At 39.1% G+C, this 25,265-nt stretch overlaps 1 protein-coding gene across 7 annotated transcripts in view; it reads left to right on the top strand.

The window, feature by feature from the left end:
* Positions 1–25,265, top strand: part of MAST4 (microtubule associated serine/threonine kinase family member 4) — a 581,430-nt gene that overhangs the window by 277,156 nt on the left and 279,009 nt on the right. For 4 of the 7 annotated variants that reach the window (XM_032280549.1, XM_032280790.1, XM_032280463.1 and 1 more), the window contains exon 4: positions 289–363. The exons of the other annotated variants lie outside the window; for them this stretch is intronic. In XM_032280549.1, coding sequence (XP_032136440.1) covers positions 289–363 — 75 coding nt within the window. The remainder of the gene's footprint in view (positions 1–288; positions 364–25,265) is intronic. 7 annotated transcript variants of the gene reach the window in all.

Below are 25,265 nucleotides of genomic sequence, written 5' to 3'. Positions count from 1 at the left end.
TAAAGTGCTAAAAATGAATATTTGATGGGTAGTGTCTTACTGAGTTGTGTTTGTGACTTTATTTCACACATGCACATACAAGTTTGTTTATAACAAAATAACTTGCACATGACATGTGCTTTTGTGGGGGAGAACATGCCTTGTGTTTTTGTTATTGATGTTTAGCTAAAACAAAATACAGTGCTGTTAAACACTGTCCCTCTCCCTTTTTTGACCATTTCTCCATCCCACGACCCACCTTCTCCCTTCCCACCTCTCGTTCACTCCCCATCTTCCATTCACTGTCAGGAAGGGCAGCCTCCGAAGAGCCATTTCAACTCAGCCCGGCATCGCCAGAGACTAGTGGACCCAGCTGCTTCAAAAGTGAGTGTGTCCCGTTGCCCTGGGCAGCGGGTGTGCATGGCGGCGTGGTCTCACTGCGGTAAACAGGGTGTGGGGTTTTATTTATGCTGGTATATTCCGGGGCTTTAGAATATGGATATTGAGAAAAGTCAAAGTCTTCTCTCTTAAATCAAGACCATGCACACCAGTGGTGTTCTGGTAAGTGTTTAACAGCCAGTCCTGAAAACAAAACAAATCCCCGATTATAGCGTTTGCTGGTTTCCCTGGCATACATCCTCCCACTGTGGCCAGTTTCTGGTACCAGTGTGACGTCATTGAACTCAGAGCTGGGAAGAGAGGCCCAGTGGAGCACTATTGTAGAGTTGTATTATGTAGCTTTTCCACTGTATAAATACAATTGACATAAACCCTAGTAAAATGTAGCAAACTAAATAGGAAATGTATCAGTTTTAAGTATCTATTACACTTGTTTTCAATATATTTACTTTAAATTTAGATATTTTTAATTCATAATAATGGCTATTTTTAACAACTGGCTCGGAAAACTCCTGAAAATTTACTGAGCTGGTATGGGTTGGCTCCAGGGCAGTGTTTATACATGTTACATACTTGTTAGGAATAGTCTTAAGCCAATTAGTCATGCCCAAATCTTTTTAATAGATAGCAATAGCCACAGAAAAGTGGCTGAAGTTTTGCGTGAGGATTTGCTCATCCCATGTACAACTCAGTCTCAGGCCAATTCTGTATAACAGACTTTTATTAAACAGTTAGCAGATAGGCAGAAAGCATTCATGAAGCCAATCCCATAAACTCAATGAAGTCCCAGCTTTCTGGCTTTTTAAAGTGCTCCAGTCTGATTTTTCTGGACAGTTCCACCCCAGGTCAACATGTCAACTTTCCAGAGGCACAATTCTCTCACCTTTTTAGTGAGAACTAGGGAATGGGAATCCTCTAACCCAGTTGCTGGACATAAGGCCATTTGGCAATTAAATGTCAGATGTCCTGAGGGTGCAAATTGTAGACATCCCTAGATTCCCATGCTCTGTTCATACAAGGGTGGAAAATTTTGCCAGTCACTTATCTTATATACTACTAGTTTCATTGATGAAGGCCTGTTTTTTTTTTTTTTTTTTGAGACGGAGTTTTGCTCTTGTTACCCAGGCTGGAGTGCAATGGCGCGATCTCGGCTCACCGCAACCTCCGCCTCCTGGGTTCAGGCAATTCTCCTGCCTCAGCCTCCTGAGTAGCTGGGATTACAGGCACGCGCCACCAGGCCCAGCTGATTTTTTTTTTGTAGTTTTAGTAGAGACGGGGTTTCGCCGTGTTGACCAGGATGGTCTTGATCTCTTGACCTCGTGATCCACCCGCCTCGGCCTCCCACAGTGCTGGGATTACAGGCTTGAGCCACCGCGCCCGGCCTGAAGGCCTGTTTTTTAAACATCTGCCATGAGAGCTGCAAGTCACTGATTTTGATTTCACCGGTGAAAATCCATTTGAGTATGCCAATTAGAAAAATCTCTGGTATTGACTAAGACACAGAAAGCTCTGATATAATGCTAATTTACCACCCTGGGGAAGTAAATTCTGATTAGGACCACTGACTGTGTATAGGATATAATTTTTTTTTGAGACAGTCTTGCTGTGTTACCCAGGCTGGAGTGCAGTGGCATGATCTCAGCTCACTACAACCTCCACCTCCTGGGTTCAAGTGATTCTCCTGCCTCAGCCTCCCAAGTAGCTGGGACTACAGGTGCCTGCCACCATGCTCGGCTAATTTTTGTATTTTAGTAGAGATGAAGTTTCACCATGTTGGCCAGGCTGGTCTCAAACTCCTGACTTCAAGTTATCCACCTGTCTCAGCCTCCCAAAGTGCTGGGATTACAGGTGTAAGCCACTGTGCCTGACCAGGATATAATTTTAATCCATAAATATATTACATTGCCTATGCTGAAGTGTTTGAAACTAGACTACAGATTTCATAGCTCTGTCACATTAATTAAGTGTCTAGGGCATCCTTTCCTGCCGAGCCCCAGACAACTCACTTTAGCTCAGTAGCGTTGATGAAATCATGAAAGTTCTATTGGTATATGAAGGAAAAAATAGACAAGCTTTGAATAAGTCATGTGGTTTCATCATGAAACATGTAAATTTTGCTAAAGTAGAGCACAACTCAGAGTTCGGTGGAGGCTTCTTGGACCCTACCTAAGAGTTTTAACTAATGAGGCACTAAAATACTGGGTGAATTAAGCACACCCACTGTCATACACAGCGTGCACCTTTTGATCAGTGGTGTTTTAAGGACTCAGCTCAGCATGCTTTTGTTCCCCCTTCTTTTGTCCTTTATTCATTTCATCGTGCCTTGGCATTTGCAGAAATACTGTGCCTCACCATACAGTGTGTTCTATAGTACACTGTCAATTAGCTAACTTTCTTCTACTGGTGGTGAGAGTCTTTTTGTTGTTCTGTTTTGTTTTGAGCAAGAATCATGGCTTCTTTTTCTGGACAGACTTTAAGAGGAACTCATTAAACTGCCATAGAGAAGATGTCTGTTGCCTTAATGTGCTGTGTGAATTGGTGCAGCCATGTTACCAAATAGGTTTAAAAGGTCATATTCTTTCCTCCTCAAAACACTGCAGTAGTAGAAATTTGAGGAGGGCCTAAAAATCTTTTCTAACATTAGGAAGCCATAGGAGAAGCCACGGTTTGCTGTGTGGATGCATTACTTGGACAATAAATGGCAAATGGAAATGTGCATCTGTGTGGCCAGTGACCTTTCTTTATAAGCACACTTTGCTTAGATTCTGTACTATATCATTTTCAACTCAATAACCTGAGTTGTAGTAAAGAATGCTTACAAATTACAGGTTCCTGTATTCTGGGGATCAGTAACAAAATGGTAAACCAGCTGCCAAATCTTTTGAGAACATTGATTTTATTGTGAGTCTACATTGAAGAGGTGTGTTCAGATAGAAATATTTAGCTTTCCAATGGCAATATGATGTGGTGCAAATAATATACTGGACTGGATTGTATGTTGGGCTTTGTCATTAACCAGCTCTGTGGACTTGGGTGATCATTAACACTGAGCCCCAGTGCTCTAGATTTTTCTCTTCTGTGAGGAGAGTATAAGAAATGTTATGTTAATCAAATTACAGAATTGTTGCATTTTTCCATTAAGGCTCCTTATAGCTAGATATATTACCATTTAGTCTAAGGGCTTTGACTGGTGTTTCTCAATCCTAAAATCCCTCTACAAATGTCATCATTCCTTATTCCTTGGAAAGTATTGTTATTAGACAGTCTTCTCTTAGTATCTTCAGAGGAAGTTAATTTTTAAAAGAGAAATTACTTTAAAGCTATAGGGAAAATACGGACCAGAAATAAGAGGCTCATTTTCTACTCAAGGAGTTGACTTTTTTTTTTTTAAGCCTGACTTTTTCTTTGTCTTAGAAAGCCTTTTGTGTTTTGAGTATACGAAAACAAGCTTTTAAATCTGTTTTATTTGAATTAGAGTAAAGGGTTGGGGGAAAGCAAAGATAAGTAATGTGCCTCTGATTGGCTAAGCTTGTGTGTTGGGAATTTCTAAAGTGCCTTTCACTTTGAGAATATGCTCACCTGTCTGTCCCTCAGTATGAACACCGTAATACAGCAAATGAACAAAGAATGAAGCAAAACGGGCAATAGGAATAGTAGTTCAAAGACCATGGAGGGGTTATTTGTCGAGCTGGTAAAGGCCTCTGTTAAATAAAAATTTGTTTGATATGGGAGGATCAGGGACATGATCTGGTGGACAGAAGAGAACAAGAGAGTGTACAGAGGATTAATTTTCAAATCTCCTGGCATTTCAGCACAAAAGAATGATGAAGATTTATTCTAGATGAGCTGTCATTTTACATTGGGAGCTTTGCTGATCCAGAATAAATAGGTTCATATAAAGATCGTAAGAAATTTTGAGTATGTGAGAGTAAATAGTGGTAGGCATAGCATCTGATAAATTTCAAAACCCGAAAGTGTTGTAACAGTCTATCTTTAAAAAACAAACCAATCTCTCCAAATTCACATATAAGCTAACTACCCAAAACCTAAAATACATTGTTTCAAGCTGCTATAGGGCTTGAAAATCTTTTATCCTAATTCTCAGCAATTTCTTTACCTTTCTCTAACAATAACAAGGTTTCTAAAACCTGGGCTCTCCTGCTGGGAAAATCAGCCCAGAGCTATCAGAGCAGATGGTCTTCTTTTCTCATTACTATTAAACCTTTTAGGATTGATCCTTTTTTCATTTTTACCTATCTGAAGAATAAGTGTCTTTGAGACCTTAGAAACCCACTGTTCACAGGGGATAAGAAGCTGCCTCGGCCAGAGTTCATAGTTGTAGAGATGATATAATAAAAGGCAATGGAAAATCAAGGAATTGTGTTTCTGTCTGTAGCATCAAAAAAATAGGTTGATTTTTAAGCACTAAGGGGATAGGCTTTAAAATATCTGCATTTTTGAGCTTTATTATGCATTGAGTTTCTGGATGGTAATTAACACCTTCTTAGTCCCAGGAATTTCAAGTGTTAAAGAATAATTTCTTCTTTTTTGGAGGGTGTAATACTTGTTACTAAATTTAAGGACATAGAAAGATGGGGAAGGGATTGGAAGACTGGTTGCCATAATTATTCTGGGAGTATTTTAGTCACATAAAATGTTGTACTATGTAAACTTTTTATAAAGCCTTTTAGGGATGATAAATTTCTAATAGAAAATTCTGAGGCAGTGTATAGTTTTTGTGTGTTTTTACATCAGTCATCTATAAATTATCTTTGATTCCAACTAATATGAGCATGAATCTCATTTCTGAACCTTATTAACCGTGACTTTAAGTCAATTACTTAATCACCCTGAGAAAACCATAGCTTCCTCATCTGAAAAATAGGGAACAAAACAGTAACAGTCTCATCAGGTTATTTTGAGGATTAAATGAGATAATGCATAAAAATTTTTTTACCACATGCTCAGGCACTTAATGAGTACTAAATTGTAATAATTTTTAAAGTTATGATTATTGTTACTATGGTTATTTGGTAAGCATTATTTTTTTTCCCTCATTTGCAAATAAGTGGTTAGGACCACATGATTGTTGAGTTAAAATGTCTGCATTATTAAAAGTCTGTACAATTCTGTGTATTTTTATCTTTTTATTAACAAACATTTTTAGATACAGGGCCTCACACTGTGACTCAGGCTCAAGTGCGGTAGCAGTCATAGCTCAGTGTGGTCTCTAAGTCTTGGGTTTAGGTGATCCTCACACCTCAGACTCCCAGATAGGTAGGACTACAGGTGCACACCATTACACCCAGCTCACGATTCTATTTTTATTTTGGTAAAGACAGGGTCTTGCTATGTTGCCCAGGTTGTTCTCTAACTTTGGGGCTCAAGCAATCCTCCTGCCTTGGCCACCCAAAGTGCTGGGATTACAGGTGTGAGCCACTGTGCCAGGCTCCAGTTCTAATATACTTATTTTAAAATGCTTATTATACACTCAGCAGTGTGTTAGCCATGGAGGAACATAAATTGCAGTATTTAATTCTGTCATTTAACTGACAAAAATACATAAATAAAGCAGAGACAATAATGTATTGTCTGGTAAACACTATCAATGCAGTACTGATTTTGTGTGGAGGGAGATCTGAGTGGCAGCCAGAGAAGGCGTCCTTGAAATGGTGGTTTTCCACGTGCGCCTAGAAGGTGGGGTGGGACTTTTTAAACAGAAGGGGCTTAGGCATGTCCGGAGGGGACGTATCACAGGCCGAGATGAGATGGAAGGTATGCTCTGGTCATGACCCTCTGTAGTGGGAGATACTGCAGCTCTGAGGTCACGTGGCCCTATTTTCAAACTCTGTGTACCAGCTCTGAAGCCAAGGGAAAATCTCTTCTCTTATCAGTACAATGGGGGAAGTCACAAACGTGTACTTCATTAGGAATGCTATAATTAGATGGCCTGGTGAGGCTATTCCATAGAGTGATCAGGCTGTATCAGCCTAAGTACAGCCAGTACTTAGTTAAGTTAGACATAGTCTGCCTTATGACCCAGTGGTCTCAATCCTAAAGAAGTCGTGTTTGTATGAGGACATGTACCCAGGTGCCTTTTGGAGCACTGTCATGACAGAAAGTCAGGGGTTTTGTGGGCACTGACAATTGAGTGTGGCAGGGTAAATGGGGAAATGCCGTAGAGCACCATTTAGCCGTTGGAAACAACAGCCCAAAGGAGCATACAGCAATGCGGATAGAGCCTAAAATGTATCACTATGTGGAACCAAGCTTAACAAATCAGTTCTACAGTATCATACTTTTAATGTCATTCAAAAGCACACACCACACAACGTACATTTTATAGGAGCATGTGCAAATAGCTGAATATCCATCAGATATAGAGAAAGGTTGCTTGGAAGTAGGAGGGGAGGGCCTGGGACTGGAAATATAGGCGTGCAGGTAGGTGAACGGATGGGTGATTGAGGAGTAGGAGTCGCCCTACTCTGTCTTCTACACTTGGATCTCCACAAGAAGAAATAGGCAAAGAAATAAAATATAAGGGGGCCTAAATGCTTGAGAAGTGTATGCAGCCACCTGTAAGAGAAGTGCTGCTGTGGGCAGCAGTGGGATAGCTAATACTGACACAGTACTCACAGGGGCCCAGCGTGGTTGCTGGTGCTTTACATACCTGTGATCAATTCCTTTCATCTGCATAGCAACCTGAGGATTTGGGGTACTGTTAGCACCATTTTGCAGGTGAGGAGGCTGAAGCATGGTGAAGTTTAGTTACTTGCATAAGGTCACACAGCTGATAAAAGTGAAGCCAGGATTCAAGCCAGGCTAGTCTGGCTTTGAGTCCCTGTTTTTAACCACCAAGCCTTGCTGACTCCTGATGGACATAACTAAAGTGGAGATGAGAGGTAAAAATGGCTTCCACAGATGGTACCGCTGTCACGGGCCTGGCATTTGCAACTGCTTCCTCTTTGTGAAGGCTGACCATTTTCTTTCAATGTGTGCATATGTATATAAAACTTTCTATTGAAATATAATATAGACTCATTAGTATACGGCTTCATGAATTTCCACAAACCGAGCAAGATCAAGCAACACAAATCAAGCAACACAGAACAAGATGGATAACACTGAAAAACTAAAGAAAACAAAAACTTCTGTCATTTGTACTAGACACTAAATTATGATGCGGGAAAACAACATCATGAAAACATAAGCCTTTAAAAGCAAAAACAATAGAAATGTAAAACGTTCTGAAATTGCTAGATGTATCAGGCATTCCTAAGGCATAGAAAAAGCCTCTACCTTTTCATTGATTTTTTACTACAGTTAGTTGCTTCTGTTATGACTGGCCAGGAGGCATGGATGACTCATGAAGGAAAGCAGAAAAATCTCTCAATGAATTTAAAGGCAGCCTCCTGTTACCAAAGGATAAGACAGTTTGAGCTGCAAGCATTAGTTAGACATAAATAAATAGATAAATACCTCTGATGATTTGAATCATAAGGAACCCCTTGCAGTGGCCAGATAAATGAATTTTCTTCTCTCCTGGTCATTGTTTAACTCTGTGGGACAACTGTCTTAGATGTTCAATGTCAATTCCTGTGGGCCACATTTGCCAGTTTGCAGGACAAAGCTATGACAACGTGCATCACACTAAAAGGATAATGTTTTCCCATATTTCAAATGGTCAGTTCTCTCTCTTTATGTCCAGAAAAAAATGTCATGTTGCATTTTGGGGCTACTGTTAACACGTCTTCTACCTACCTGGCAAATTTGTACACACCAATTCAGAACCTTTGGGCAGTGAGGTTAAATAACTCACACAAGACCCAGAGCTAGTAAAAGGTGAAGCCAGGATTCAGACCAGTTGATCTCTGTACTTTACCATCATAGCCCTAGTTCTTGCCACCAACATTTAGGAAGGGCTGGGCCTCTTTCCTGGGGTATGGACTGTGCTGGGCAATGCAGGATTTCTCAGGGTTCAAGAGGAAGGCAACCATTATACCTTCTGTTTTTCTTTTTTAGCCTCAAGTAATGGTGATGTTCATTTTATCTAAATGCGAGAGAACTCTTTTGGCCTAGATACCACTCTCTGGCCCCTGGCTCCTAGGTAAAACTGCAAAGCTGACGAAACAGTGTTCATTCTCCTTAAGGTTCCTAGCCCAAGTTACAAGGAATTTTTTTGTCTCTGTTGGCTTTAACAAGAACTCCAGACCCCAACAATTTTATTGAAAAATAGGCAAGGGAAACAAATGGACAGTTTACAAAAATGCAAATATGAATAAATGGCTCATTTGCATAGGAAATTATTTTCAACTGCTTTTATAAGAAAAGTACAAATTAAAAATTGTACTGAGGGGTGTGTGTGTGTTTATTTTACCTATTGGATTGGCAAAAATCTAAAACTGGGAGTATTTCCAGTTTCTAAAACTGAATCTAAAACTAAAAGTATTTCCTAGATATACTTTATGGGAAAATAGCTTACTTTCTTTGTTTGTTTTGTTTTTTGAGACAAAGTCTCACTCTGTCACCAAAGCCAGAGTGCAGTGGTACCATCACTCATGGCTCACTGTAGCCTCCACCTCCCCAGGCTCAGGTGATCCTCCCACCTCAGTCTCCTGAGTAGCTAGGATGACTGGCGAATGTCATCATACCCAGCTAATTTTTGTATTTTTTGTAGAAAGGGAATTTCACCATGCTGCCCAGGCTGGTCTCAAACTCCTGGGCTGAATTGATCCACCAGCCTCAGCCTCCCAAAGTCCTGGGATTACAGGGATGAGCCACTGGTCTGGGAAATAGCTTTCTTACTTATAATCCTGGTGGGAGTATAGGTTAGAACAACTTCTGCAGAGGGCAAATTGGCAATGTTAATCAAAATACATGTACCTTTTCACCCAACAGTTCTTCTTTGGGGAGTAAAGCCATCAGATAGACCAGGGTACATGCTGAATGAATCCTGAAAAATATTATTTATTATTGCATACTTTTTACCAGCAAAAGATTGGAAATAACCCAAACATTTTAGTAGTTAAGTGGACAAACAAATTGTGTTTCATTCATGCTGTGGAATATCATTCAGCTATATAAAAGACTGAAGGCTTTGCACTGCTATCAAAGGATCTCCTGATCAGAGGGAAAAATCAAAGGGCCAAATAGTAGGCTTAATATGTTTCGTTTTCTGTAAAAGTAGGAGAGGAATAACAATATGTACTCATTAGCTTATGTAATCAGGTATTACATATTTGCTCATTTTGCTCATAAATTCTGGACAAGTTCATACAAAACTTATACTGGCTCTCTCTGGGAGAGTAATATGGGAACTGGGTAAATGGGGGACTAGGTGGAAAGGAGTTTTTTAAAAACTAAATGCTTCTCTATACTTTGTAGACCATGGTAATATGTTAACCATCAAAAAAAAAGTGGGTTTTTTTTTAAACATAAAAATACCTAGAGCTTTTGACCCAGGGTTTCTTCTTTTCATTCTGAGCCACCTTCTAAACTTCCCTGATCACTTCTAACCTCTACTGGATTCCTCCTGAATTGCCTAGCTTCTCTTTAACAATGGACCACTTAAGGACATTAATCATCCTCTAAAGTTTATTGCAATAAAAAGAGAAGGAGCAGTGGAAGACTGTAGCGCTTACCCGGTTTGTTTTCAGCCTGACATCTCTTTACTCGGACCCGTACAAGTACAGCTAGTGCTTGACTTACGGCCACGATTGGTTCCGACAGACTGGTCGTAACACGATTTGATCGTAAGTTGAGTAGGCTACATGCACACGGAGATGGTAGTGCTGCCGGAAGCTGGTCCACACTGTCGTACGCGCGGCTGGGCAACGTTTGGGCTGCCAGACGCGGAGCAGTCGTGGCTAGCGATTGTGGTCGTAAAGTCAGATGGTCGTAAGTTGCATAGGTCGTAAGTCGATCAATACCTGTAATTCTAAGGAGACTGGATTCCACTTATTTTCCATGATGCTATGTATAAGGTATGATAGAAACACAGTATTAAAGCACGAAAAATACCAAAGATAAAAAATATCTTTGAAACTCAGTTCCACTAATGTAATATATACTGAGCATTCACTTTTTGGCCAGGCACCGTGCTAAGTGATTGAGACTTAGTACTTAGACTGGAAGGCGAATATGGCCAGCTGCCTTTTGAAGAATCATTCCCTAATCATTTTTTAAAACACCTTTTATTAAAGTGTTTCAAAAAGTGTTTCTTTTTATTAAAGATCATACTCACTATAGCTATTAAGATTTTTCTTAAAGCGTTTCAAAAGTATAGATATTTTAAGTTTGATATCCCGTAGATCTTGAGCACTGTTTTTCTTTCTGTTGTAAGAGTAACATATATCTGGAAAAGTGCAAGTATCACTGAACTTTCACAAATTGACTATACTCATGTAATCAACACCAAGATCGAAAACAAAACAGCATCACCAGCCCCCAGAAGATCCTCTTTGTAGCAAATTTCAGATTTTTATTTTGAATTTCCTATTGTTTTGAAGTTTTGTTTTTGTTTTCAAAATCATATTTTTCATGATATTGCTTCCTAACATTCTAATTTATTATCAAGCAAAATGGCAGCTGTTTTGATTTTTCTGTTTTTAAGGAAAGGATGGGATTTTGAGAACATGGGTAAAATAAAGAATATATGTAAATATCATACTCACTATGGTTCTTAAGATTTCAATTACTTGGCCGGGCACGGTGGCTCAAGCCTGTAATCGCAGCACTTTGGGAGGCCGAGGCGGGTGGATCACGAGGTCAAGAGATCGAGACCATCCTGGTCAACATGGTGAAACCCCGTCTCTACTAAAAATACAAAACATTAGCTGGGCATGGTGGCACGTGCCTGTAATCCCAGCTACTCAGGAGGCTGAGGCAGGAGAATTGCCTGAACCCAGGAGGCGGAGGTTGCGGTGAGCCGAGATCGCGCCATTGCACTCCAGCCTGGGTAACAAGAGTGAAACTCCATCTCAAAAAAAAAAAAAAAAAAAGATTTCAATTGCTGGAATTTCTGTGTTAAGTCCACTTGAATATCGTGACCAAAAACATCTGGGAAGAAAATTGTATTTAGTCCATTTCTCTTTCGTAACACAGGAATGCAGTTATCTTTCTTCTTTTCTGCAGCTGGCAAAAGTTGAAGATTCATAGATGAATTGTTACAGTCCCACCTCTCCTTATGGGGATTTGTATTTTTAAGGACTTTAAAAAACTGGTGAATTACAATTTGTTGACTTTTCCCAGTCATCAGAGTTGTGCTTGCCAAAGACTTGTGTAACAGGAAATTTGCCAAGATGGGATTAGCAACTTGTTTGGAGAAAGGGTGTAGGAAATATTTTAAATTTGAAGGTGAAAAGATCAGAGACGAGGTTAAGTATAAGTTACTCAATTTGGCTTCTATTTACGAAGAACTATTATGAAGAATTTTAGGGACTTCTGTGTTTTATTTGCCCCTAAGTCCCCTTACCCGTCAGACAAAAAGAAAAACAAGTCAAAACATAATGAGCAACTCTTTAAAAAAATTAATTTAAGCATTTAACTAGGCAAGTTTTATCAAGTTTTGTCTTGCTTCTGTGGATTCTGGAAGGAGTGTGTTCCCTAGCAGTGCTTGAGAAGAGAAACCTGGCACAGACTTTGCTGGCCAGTGCTTGAGGCCGGTGATGCCTCTCTTTTTGTAACTGGTTTCAGTATCTTGATAACTCTGTTACCTGTTTTAAGATTTTTCAGATTATTGTGTTTTGGGATTTTTAAATTTTATTTTATAGATACTCCCTTTTCATTATCTCACACACATGTATCTATTTCCTGCCTGAAAAAGATTTGACTATGATGTGCCCATGTATGCTTTTCCTTGAATTTATTCTGCCTAGGATTTGCTGAGCCTTTAGGGTATGTGGATTAATGATTTTCATCAAATTTTGGGACGTCCATGGAAATTATCTACTTAAATATATTTTTTAGACCACTTTCTCTCCTCTCTTGGGACTCCGTTAATAGCGTTACTAGGAAGTTTAATATTGTCCCACAGATCTCACACACATCTACCCCACACAGTGCCCACTTAGGCATTCTTTTAATTTTTGCCTTGTTTTTACTTTTTTCTCTTGGCAGTTCATTTGGGATAATTTCTATTATTTTGACTGAACTTTGCTGATTGTTTATTTTGCTTTACTCTCCCAGTTAGTAAGCCCATTTCATTCTAATATATTATTCAGGCTAGATTTTTCTTTTTTCTTTTTATAATTCAATCTCTCTGCTAAAATTTCCCACACCTCTGTCTATGTTGACTTGCATTTGCCGCTGTATCCTTTAGCATAATTACTTTTTAGTCTGTCTGATAACACCAGTGGCTTGACTGTCTCTGTATCTGTGTGTCTTCTCTTGACCATGGGTCATAACAATACCCAGACCTATCTCAGACAGGGAGCAGAATGACTCAGCACCCTGCTCCAGTGTATGATGCAGAAGAGGCATACCTTTTTCTGAAGCTAAGTAATATTTACCTCAGCATTAGTTTCTACCAATATTTAAAATGTTTGGCACCTACTTGAAAAAGTATAGATACGAGAAGAAGAAAAAAACTCCTATTTCTGAGATTTCCTCTTCCACTTAGGAGGTAGGCTATGACCAGGGACCATTGCTTCACTCTAATAGTCAAAATAAGCTGGGCAAGTTAAAAAAAAAAAATCATAGTTTAAAAAATCATAAAAAAATGCTAAGGACATAAATAAACATTGAAAAAGTAATTCCAGAAATTGGCAAACTCTTCAAAGGAAAGAAGCGGCCCATGGTTTCTCTCACCCCTGGTAGATTGGCAGGAGGAGGAGCAATCTGCCGTGGATGGGGTAAGAAGGAATCAGCCAAACTGAAAACCTACTTCTCACTTCTAGCTTTTCTTTCTATCTTCACTCATGTTGTGAGCAGTGGTCTCTTGTGATTGTTTATATCCATGTGGAAATCTCAGAAACAGGAAATTGGTTCAAGGAGACAAGGAAATTTGCCAATAGGGAAAAGAGAACGAAGATAAGCCTGGGCCATTGGTAAATAGGACACAGTGTGTAGTTCTGTCACTGTTATAAACACGTGGACATGGTAACACTCCTTACTTGCTGGGTTTATCTTTCTTATGAACTGCAGGCCTACCAATGGAATGATAGTCATGTATTTTTATGCCTTATGTTTATTTCTTTAGAGATTTTATCACTGTAGTACACAAGGGATTTGTTCAGAAACAAGACTAAAAGCTTGATTAGTTGCTGCAATCTTGCAAGTGTACAAGGGGACACTTGATTGAATTACAGCATAAGCCACCTGCCTCTTTCGTCATAGCACAATTCAAGAGTGAAATTCTAAGTTACTAAGTACCGTAACTGATATATGGTGTGGCAATAACTTAGGGTCCATTTTTGGTATGGTCATTCCATGATTGCACTAAAAGTAGGGCTCATTTAAACCTCCATTTCCCAAAGTATATTCTTTCAGAAGCACACCCTAAGTGTTTCATATTAAATTTGGGTAGAACCAGAGATTATGTTCCTTGCTCTTAGAAAATAAAATGCTAATGATTGTAGAAAGTCTTGGGAAAATCTTAAAATAAGTAAATCTTCTAAGCTATATTTAATTAGGTGTTTCTCAAACTTATTCGAATACAGAACCTTTTAGCAGAGGAACCTTAAGTTTTTCTTGTCAAAACCATTGACAAAGTGCAGAACACTCTTTGGGGAAATGTTGAGTTAAATGGACTCTGTTGGTCTTTATTTTGGAGAGTATGAATAATTCATATTGGACTGTCATTCTGTACACCTGGAAAACATCTTCTCTGCTGTTTCCTGAGAAGGACCCAGGAAGCTTGCATTTGGAGGAAGGAAGAGCTCTAACCCAGAAGCCTGTTTGGTTATAGCCTGATTGCTTAGGGTCTCCTTATTCTAAGTGTTAATGTTGAAATGCTCTGCCACTGTGGGGGTATCCTGGTCTCGCCTGCCTGACTTGTCCAAGGACTGTCCTAGTTTGCTAGTCCAGGAAAATAAGCTAGGTCAGCTGTCATATCCCCCCAAATGAAAAAAGACAGCTAGCTGCCTAGCCTGCAATTGGAAGGAAAGGTCAATCAATATATTACTTTTCCTTCTGTGTGTTCCTTGGCCGCCGGCAGAGTTGTGCCTTCTCACTAGTGGTGGTAATCTCTTCTGCTAAATTTTATTTTAACCTTGCAAATAGGTTAAAGGAAGGGCACAGTTAATAACGTCTTCTCCCATATACCTCTGAGCATATTATTTGGGCTGAATCTTGCTCCTCCTTTCCCTAGCAGTAAGCCCTGCACAGTCCTGTTTTGATGGAGTGTTATGCAAGTAGCTGGATTTATTTATTGTGGGAATTTCTCCTAGAGCTCTGTCATGCTCTTGCACAGACAGAATGCAAACATTTTTGTGATTTTTGACAGTAGCTGGGATCTATGTGGAATAGGGGGTTTTCAAAACATTTCTCAGTCAATATGTTTACTCTACTTCACCAGCCATGCAGTGTGATACGGTACATCACCAATACTTGAAATAGACTGCAACAGGAGGTCAGAATGGAGCATAGATTTTCTAACACAGCATGTTAGATGAAATGATTTTCTGTACTTTGAAGTGGAAAATTCAATCAGAATTTTCCACACTTTTTTGTTAAAGCAACACTGTTATTTATTGATGAAAGGTAGACTGAGAAAAATACAAAATGCAGAGTCTAGAGTATTGTTCCTGGTCACAGCAAGAAATACTTTTTCTCTTGTAATGTAATGAAAGCTTCTCAAGATAAAAAGGGTTTGCTTAAAATATACAGATATGGAATGCTGGGAACATATGCCAATATGTTTAGTGTGTGGGTGGATAAAAATGGAATCCAGCTTTTTAAGAAGTTTGTGTTTCATTAAGAAATGGACTTCATGCTTGATAAATGGTGATTACAATTGACCAGGTAATCCATTTTGTGTTAGTTTCGAAGTAGCAGAGTTCATTTGGAAAGCACCTGAGAGTATCAATAATAAATTCAAGAATAGATTCTCCAAGTTTTCAGTAGTAGGATTAGAGAGTATTTAAATTTATTACTAGTTTTCATCTGTCCTTCGATGTACTGAAGATATATCAGCATAACTACCTATTATGTAGATGAATCATTTATACTTCCAAATTGCAAAAGCTTGGGGTTGTAATGTCAGATTTGTGCATGAATATCTAAGATAGAATAATAATCTAATATTAGACTGCTCAGTGTGTGCCAGTTACTTTTCTAGGTACTTTACATGTATTATTTCATTTAGTCCTCCCAACAACTCTATGTCTCTCAAATCTACAATATCCAGCCATGCAAGAAAGCCACAGAGAGGGTAGGTAGTTTACCCAAGGCCATATGGAAAGATGCGGCTGGCACTCACTTTGTCATGCAGACTCCCAAGCCAGACTTCTAAGCCACTCTGCCAGGCCATGTCCTGAAGCTCTGCTACCTCAATATTTTCACCCTGGTAGTCCGAAGTAGGGGCGAGTCAGCCACTTAATTCAATTAGCATATAGGACTTTTGTTTTTAGATTCTTTCTTTAAAAGAGGCATAATTCTTCAAGAGTCTCTTTTACTCTAGCTGCTATTTTTTTCTGATTGATATACAATTCTATTTGTATAATTGTTTACTTTTCTTTTTTAAACTAGCATTTAAAGTGACAGGACCATTTACAAGTATTAGTGCAAATTCATCAACTTGTCCAAATAGTGTAACTTCAAATGATAGTTTAGGCTGCCTAAAAGTTTGTATTGTTCAAAGTTCATTTGTTTTAATGTTGATTCTTTCCACCCTCTTTGTTCATACTATTTTATGATATCATCAGTTTTTATTGTTGCTGTGTGTGTGTTTAAACTTTTATTCTGAAGAAAGTGAGTGCAGAATCAACTATGAGTTTCATGTTTCCAAGGCAATCCAGTGTAATTATGTGTTAAAAAAAACACACCTTCTGTGTAATTCAGTAAGCATGCCAATCCAATACGATCTAGTATACTTTTTATTTTTCAAAGGAAGAACCTAGTTAGTATAATAAAAATTAAAGTGAAAACCACCTAAATTCATTCATACATTACAGATGACTGCATTCATGTATAATTAGAGTAGGGTCTTCTTGCTTAGAAATGACTTTATTTTTTTGGTTAACAAAAATAAGAGGCCAACTTATGAACATTTTCTTAAGTCTCAAAAATAAGTGTCCACTCAGTTGTATAGTCTTTGTGATCCCAGAAAACCACAGGGGATCATTTTGACTTTGAGAGACAGATTCTGTCTTGGTAGTGAGAACAAAATTCAGTCTTTAGGAAGAAGCAATTAAAACGCCAGAGCCTTTTATTGCTTTTGATGCTTTGAAAAAAAAAAAAAAAAAAAAAAAAGCAAAACCTCACTGCACTGAAATATTTTCTGCTAATTAACTGTCACAGATGTGATGCCATTAAGCTTGGACCCTCTTTGGTTAACTTCAAAGTCACTAACACACACTGTGCAGTCCTCCCAAATATATTTTGGAAAAAGGAAACAACTTGACAGATCTGTAATCAATGTTTTCAAGGCTTTTGTTTCTCATAGAACCTAATCCTAATTTAAGAACATTTGTTCATTTTTTTTGGGTAACATGCACCAGCTTTTATGATACTAGGCTTGTGTTGATATCTGGTGTACATTTGAATACACTGTTCCAAAGCTAATTTGCAAAGCTTATTTAGTACTAGTATCAGCTAGGAATGTACTTAGCTGTAGGTAACGGAAAACCCAAATAATAGTAGCTTAAATAAACAGGGACTTATTTTTCTCCTGTAAAAATATATGTTGGTAGAATGCCCAGGGCTGGTGCAGAATGGAAACAGCATCATCAGGGACCCTGGCTACTTTTGTCTTTGGTCCTTATTCTTAATGTGAGGACCCTGACCTTGGACAAATCATGACATAACTTTCCTAATACTCAATTTCTCCATCTGAAAAAATACTGAACATTCTTTCTACAGTTGCTGGATAGTGGTGAGGCTTACCTGTAATCCTATATAAGAAAATGTGCCTTTCAAGAACAAAGTTGATTTTTAACATTGCAATGGCAACCACAGCTGCACTAGTTTTCATACTGGTGATGCGGAGGGGAGTGTGTGAAATAGGAAATTGGGGGATTCTAGGATTCTACCTTAACCCATCGTCTTCATTCTTGAAGTCCTCAATTCCAGCATACTTCCAGATGATATCATTTAAAATAGTACATTGGAGAAAATACCTTTAACAAAATGGCGGTTACTGTACCCTGTAACTATAGTATCTATTACTTATTAAGTGATATATACCTCCTGTAAGCTAATTGTTTATTCTGTGACCTCTTTACAATAAATTTCAGTACCATTAGAGGCTTAAGTTTACATTATTGATTATTTGAATATGTGTGTCATTAATCTTCCATCGTGCTCATACATTTTATATGTACATTTTATGTGTCGTTTTTGCATTTAGATGGAGAGGAATGGCCAGAAGTAGACTTATGGGTATTAGCTTCATATAGCACTTCAAGAGGTCCCTTGAGCTGATTTGCCAGTAAATTTCTACACTAAAATAGGCTTTCAGAATAGGGACTGCTAGATAAACCACAAGGTGTCTGTAGTAAATAAAAATGATTAATCTCAGCAGAGTAAATTCACTATCACTGGTCAAGTAGTCTCATCCCATTCTGTTTCCTGGTTCTGTAAAAAGCCTTTTTCTTTTTGTATTAAGGTTGTCTGTACTTTTAATAGAACACATGAATTATTATCTGATTTTTAAAAGTTGGTTCGTAAAAGGATATTGATTCTTCAAATTAGGGGCAGTTGAAATGTAAGTTTATAAGCAAACTGATCCCTTGATGTGTCTTGGAAAGCCCTGTCGAGAAAACTCATCGTAAATCCATGTGAGATACAGCTTTTGAAAAATGATCACAACTCTTAATGATTGACTGTGGACTGGACAGTGGGGTTGGTGTGGAAATGCAAGTGAACTGAAAAGTGAAAGCAGAAATCTGTTAGGCAGGGTTCTTTCTAGTTGTTGAGTTTTTATTCCCCATCATTGATATTTACTTCTTTTCCAGGGCTTTCCTTGGTAATGAGAAGACTCTAAAATCAAATAAAGCTTTTGAACATTGAAGATGTTCGCCGCTGTTCCGTTGAAGAATACTATAGACTTATAGTGATTCTAAAAGGTGTCTCATATCCACTATATTAACTAGCTTTTTAGAAGCTTATGAACATTGTAGCTTTTATTGATTCTAGGGAATTGGACCCAACAATAAGCAATAAAAGTCAATGGTAACTTTCTTCCCATATAGGGTTGTGCAGATCAATATTTTGAATTTGCTGTAATTTGCTGGTAATGGATGGAAGAACTGAAAAAATTGTGGAGCCTTGTGGGACACAGCTGTGCGGTGTTGCCTTTTTATCTAAGCTCACTGTAGGTCACAGGCTTTCCCAGCTAACAAGAAACATAGTTAAGTGGCAGGGCTGATACGCATATTTATCAAGAGCCTTCATAAATCTTGCTAAGGAAAAAAGGAAATCACAAAGGTTATCCACCATGACTTTAATTTTATAGAGATCCTGAAGGACCTCTAAATGTACACTATCTTAAACGCAATTAAAATTCTAAATATCTAGCATTGGTGTTTGATCTCCTCCTTCTAGAGTAATTTTCCTACTGGTTAATAACAGGGTGTGTGATTTCACTGAAGCCTAATTTGCTTCAAATCTTCAATGTATTCACAGCCCTGCGCCCAGGTTCAGTATTTAGAAGTGGAGAAGATGTGCAGGTCACACACCCTTGCTCTTTGTTGAGTCCATGCTGTCTCTTTACCATAGCTCTGTAGTTGTGCCCTACATTCCTTCTTCTAATTCAAGTAGTACGCTTAAATAGTCATAGCTGACATCAAAGGGTGCTTATGTTTAGGAACTGTGCCATATGTAGGACATGTGTTCGCATTAACCTTCTCAAAACCATGTAAGACAAGCTATATTATCTTCATTTTGTAATTTTGGAAGTTAAATCTTAGGGAAGTTAAAAGTTTGTGAAGGTTGCTTTTTAGCATTGTCTTGGGTTAGAATATGGGTATGTCTGAATCCTGATCCTATTTGTTTAATCACTATGAAACATACAATTGACTTAAATAAGGATTGTTGTAAGCTTTGAGTCCAGTTGATCTAATATGTGTTTTCTGTTTTAGCTTCTTTTGTTATGAAGCACTGTGCCTTCTCTAATTTGATCAAAACTAGTTTGTTTAATTTTTAAAGTGACGCAGAAACTTTTGCTTGAAAGAGACAGTTCTTTTGTTCTTTGAGAACAAAGTCAACCCGCAAAATATAATATGACTGTGGGCTGGAAGCTATTAACCTTGATATAATAAATGTACTTTACTTAGTATATAATAAACAATAAACTAGAGCTGCTTTTCATGTAAGTGCTGGTTTTTAGTCAGCAAAACCCTGCAGCGAAGCATGTTAACTTTGACTTAGGAGACAGATTTCCCTTAGGTCATACTGACTTGGAAGACAATATGTATACAAATGTCTTATTCTCAAGCTTGAATTTTTGACATCAAGTGTATAACATGTTAGGAAGCATCAAACCCCATAGAAATTGGCTAGAAAGGAAGCTTGTTTTATTTGTCCATTTACTTGACGTTAGCTGATTATTTGACTTGTTACGCTTCTTCTGCTTTAAAAGGTCTGTGTTAAAAGTATCATATTCACAGGGCTTTGCTTCAAATAAAATCAGAGTCTATAAAAATAAGTGTGAAATTTGTTTAGAAAGAGTTGCCAAGATCTGTGTTATGACTTTCCTAAGATTAATTGATAGTGTGTTACCAACTATGAATGAAGCTTGATAGTCTACAGGAGGGGTCTGTGGTGCCAAGGTATCAAGTCGTTACTTGGTGATGAAAAATAATTAACATACTCTGGACTTGGGCGGATGTGGATTCAAAGACAAGCTAAGCCTTTTACCAGCCCTATGACCTTGCGTGAGTTACTTAGCCTGTCTGTGCCTCAGTTCTCTCATCTGTAAAATGAGAATAATAGTAAAGCTTAAATAAGATAATGTATGTCACCATGCAGAAAATGTGAGATGCCGCTATTAAGCTAGTGAAAGTAGATGAGCTTAGTAAAGACAGACAGTTCCTACTATTTATGTAAAAAATTTAAAGTGGAAAAAGTGGTTGTTATGAATGATGTTTAGCTTTTCATCTAAGCAAAATCTGGGATTTTACCCTGCACTTTGTCTCATATTCCTGCTCATCAGGGACACGCTGGTGTAACTTAAATGGTTTTGCCAACTTCATCCACTTTCAGATTTTCATTACATTTAACTTCTGAAAGGCCCTCTGTGCTTTTGGACAGTCGTTTTTCCTCATCTCTGGATGGTACCCTGTCCTGAGCTCCACTACAGCTGTTCTAAACCAGCCAAGAAGTTAAGCGTTTCCTCTCAACTCCTGTGGATCCTGTATACACATTTCTCTCTTGACTCTGCCCCTCCTCCTCCTCCTCACTGCATCTTCCTAGTTCCTGGCCCTCAGCCATGCTTCCTGGAGAATTAAAGAAGTCTCCTAACATCTTTCCCATGTTGCCCTCCCAGAGCCATGTGACACCCTAATGCCAGAGTGATCTTTTTTAACATGTTGATTAGTGCATCCTATTCTCCGCTTTAAAATGTTCCATGAGGCTGGGCATGGTGGCTCACGCCTGTAATCCCAGCACTTTGGGAGGCCGAGGCGGGCGGATCACAAGGTCAAGAGATTGAGACCATCCTGGCCAACATGGTAAAACCCCGTCTCTACTAAAAACACAAAAATTAGCTGGGCATGATGGAACGTGCCTGTAGTCCTAGCTACTCAGGAGACTGAGGCAGGAGAATCGCTTGAACCCAGGAGGCGGAGGTTGCAGCGAGCCGAGATCGCGCCACTGCACTCCAGCCTGGCACCTGGCGACACAGCGAGACTCTGTTTCAAAAAAAAAGAAAGTTCCATGAGTTCCCCATTGCTTATAAGATAAAGGCAGCCACTTCCCAAACCCTTCTCTGATGTGACGCTGTCCCTGCCTCCATACTCCTATCCTGCTGATTTTTCCTTCCTGCTCTCTGTTCCAGCCATGCTTTTTCCTCGGATTGTGTTCTGTTTCACTCCACCCTACCTGACTACATCTGTTCTCTCTTCTGGAATTCCCCTTCCTCACCTACTCCCAAGGCTACCTGGCTAACTCCCAGACATTGCAAAAGAAAGACCGGGCTCAAGTATCGTGTCACTTAGGAACTTTTGAATTGCCAAGACTAGAAAACACAAGTTAAACTGGTTGGCTCATATTCCAGGAAGTTGAGATACACACAAGGGTAGATGTATTGTTTCAGAGATTTCACCCAAAACCCAGTTTCTACCAGGCTTTCTTGCCTGACATCTGTGATGCCTGTTTTTGTGGCTGCCATTAGCTTCGTAGGTTTAATGCTGCGGCTTTCCTATTAGCTCTCTCAGACAAGGGAGGAAGTTCTTTCCCAGAAGCCCTGAGCAAACATCATTTTGCACCTTATTTGCCCAGGTTGAGTCACATGTCATCTTTAAACCAATTACTTTGACCAAAGCAGTGAGTTTTGTCATTAGTTTAATTGAAGCTCATCCTTGAGGTTGAGGGTAGTATCAGTTCCACTGTATTTTGTTAGCATGAATAACCGCAAACATTGAGGAAGGAACAGTCCTGTCTCTCCTCAAAGAAACTGATCACCCTCCTCCCTTTTGTATGACTGTATACTTTGAAAAGACCTCTATTCCAGGCCTTTTCACACTGTATTTTACACTGAGTAAAGTCCTTTATCCCCAGTGTCTGGCACAGCACCAGCCATATCCACCTTTACTAAAAAGTGTGTGATTGAATAAAGGAAACCCATTTTGTTTGCTTTAATCCCCAAATGTGCCCTTGCCTTTGCCCTTGGTAGAAGATTTTTGGCTTCTGAGTTAACTGAAATTATAGAACTTCAAGTGAATTGCTTCAGTTTTACTTTGCTCATCTTTGAAAAGTACCTGTTTTCACCTGTGCCTTTCTTCCTTGTTAGGGGAAAGACTCCCCTCTTTTATTAGCAGTACCAGCCCTCCCTGCCTGTGTGTTTATTGAAACCACTCCTTTCAGCCCCTCGCATCACCACTCTCTCCCACTCTCTGGCATTCCCATGGTGGAATATAAGGGAAAACATTGGAACTGGGTGATATAGGTTCATTTGATTCCACTATCTCACGGCTTTGCAACTCTGGTCAATTGCCAGTCTCCTCTGGGCTTTCCATGGGAAGACTTGTGTTTACCGTCCAGGCAGCCAGCTGATTTTGTGATGAGGCTTATAGACTCAGTTCATGATAAAATCTTGCAAAACCACACTAGACACTCATATCATGACTCAGAGACTTTGTCTATATAAAGGGCTTATGCGAACTGATACCATAGTCTTATTTATTTAGGTTTATGGCAGAAAAAAACAATTGGAAAGAAAGGAATAAGATAGCTTTTTTTTTTTTTAATTTTTTCAAAGAGAGTGAGTGTTGTGGTTTTGATCAAAGAAAGTTTGTATATAAATCCAGCAAGTATTTTGTAGTAGCCTTTAGTGATTTATTTTGGTGGTGGTGGTGGTGGTGGTGATGGTAGTTTTTTTTTTTTTTTTCTTTTTTTTTTTTTTTTAGACAGAGGCTCAGGCTGGAGTGCTGTGGCGCCATCTAGCCTCACTGCAACTTCCGTCGGATTCAAGCAATTCTCCTGCTTCAACCTCCCAAGTAGCGGGACCACAGGCGTGTATCACCACGCCCTGTCAATTTAAATGTTTTGTTTTGTTTTGTTTTGTTTTGTTTTGTTTTGTTTTGTTTTGTTTGTAGAGACAGGGGTTTCACCATGTTGACCAGGCTGGTCTCGAATTCCTGACCTCAAGTGATCCACCTGCCTTGGCCTCCCAAAGTGCTGAAAGATTATAGGCGTGAGCCACTGTGCCCAGCCAGTTTATTTTTTTGAACTTTACTAGAACAAATAAATATATGAAAATGCATTATGATTATAGATACAAAAAGAAAATGACATCAAATCTGTGAAAGGAGAAAGATAGTTTAGGATTCTTCATCCATCTCACATTTCCCTCAAGGATTTTACTGATATGTTACGGGTTGGGTAGTTTGACTGTTCAGGCATTTCTATAGGGATCTCCCTTCTGGATTTCTAGCTTTACTCTTCGGTGTTCATTTAGAAAAACATATATTTATGGGCAACTTACTGGATTTTTCAGTGTTGTTAGAATGTAGACCATTTTTGCCTTCTGATGATTTACAGCCAAGTCTTGTATAAGATCTGGTTCTATGGTATGAGCTTTTTTGTCCTGTACTTCTGCCGTCACAAGTGACTCTCAGAAATGCACACCAGAAAAATGGAGCCAAAGCATTTCTTTAGGAGATCCCATCCCTGGATGAACCTGTACACCCAACCAGCTAATTTCATGCTTTGTCAAATAGTAAAAGCCCCATTTTGAGTACCTTTACTTGCCTCACACTGCTTCCCACTTGCAAAGGAAATAGCTAAAAACCTGAAACTTTACCTCTGTAATGACAGCCTAGAAAATTAATATTCCCTAAAGAAAAAAACAATCCAAAGGCAAATGTTTTATGCAAACCAATAGTCCTTAGGGGGACTTAAAAGTACCAACCTCTAATAAACAATGTAGGCAAACCACTCTCTTTCTCTAGATCTCTAGGGGTGAGGCTCAGGCGTTAGTATTTTTAAAAACTCCCTGGGTGACATTAATGTGTCGCCAGGCTTCAGAACCACTGCTCGAGCTGAATTATCTCATTCCCTTTTATTTTCTCTCCTCTGTTAGCATTTGCACATTCAAGAAATACTGCATAATCTTGCACCTGGAAATAACTCTTTTTGTTTTATATTTGTGTGTCTATGTAGCTCCAACTACCTTTTAAATGTGTTTTATTTTGTTTTTCCTCATATGTCGCTAAAAGCACCTGATATACTGCCTTACACATCTTGGCTGCTTTGAACTCTCTACCTAAATTAATTGTTAGTGCAGAGTTCTTGTAGTAACTCAGTTATAGGATGAGGCCACCGATGACTAATGAAAGAATGATAATGGTGGGGAAGCACATGCACTTTAAATTCATTGGTGTCAGGAAAGTGGTGAGGGAATGGTGTGTGCTGGATATTGCCACCCTGCTTGTGAGTGGGGTTTGGGAGTGGTGATGTGGAAGGCAAGTTGCTCAACTTCCAAATTCTCTTTGTTTTTTGGAGGAACTCCCAGAGTGTGGATCTTGGTAGAATTGGCCCTTCCTCCCACTACACTAGTAAGGGAGCCAATATTCCATTTTCATGCCCACTTGGAAGCTGGGGCAGAGACCTAGGTGTAACCCTCGCAGGACACCTGCTAGGAGAGATGAAGTGAAGGTATGGGGGCCAGTTAGCGATTCTCCCTGGAGGCTGAGCTCCCACTTAGTGTTCAGCTGCAGAGGTGTCCTAACTGGGCTGTTCCCTGGGTGTGGTCATATTCTCTGGGTTTAATTTTTTGGTTCCTGCCTACTTTCTGACCTTGTCTCCCCAACCATCCTATTGCCTTTAGCAGTGCCAGTAGCTGTCCATACATCGATTGTTTACTTGTCAGTCTCATTCAGTTTCCACTGACTTCAAGAACTCCAGCGGCTGGGTAGAGCAACAGGTCAGTTAAAAGTGTATAGCGCAATCCTCCCTTCCTCTTTATATTAAAAGGCGAAGCGCCCATAGCTTTGTAACCAGGTGTGTCTTTCTTCTTTCTTCTTCTTTCTTCTTTCTTCTTTCTTCTTTCTTCTTTCTTCTTTCTTCTT

Source organism: Sapajus apella, unplaced genomic scaffold, assembly GCF_009761245.1.
Source record: "Sapajus apella isolate SASKATOON/1434 unplaced genomic scaffold, GSC_monkey_1.0 scaffold1, whole genome shotgun sequence".
NCBI classification, from domain to species: Eukaryota; Metazoa; Chordata; class Mammalia; order Primates; family Cebidae; genus Sapajus; species Sapajus apella.
This window is presented reverse-complemented; position numbering and strand designations above follow the sequence as displayed.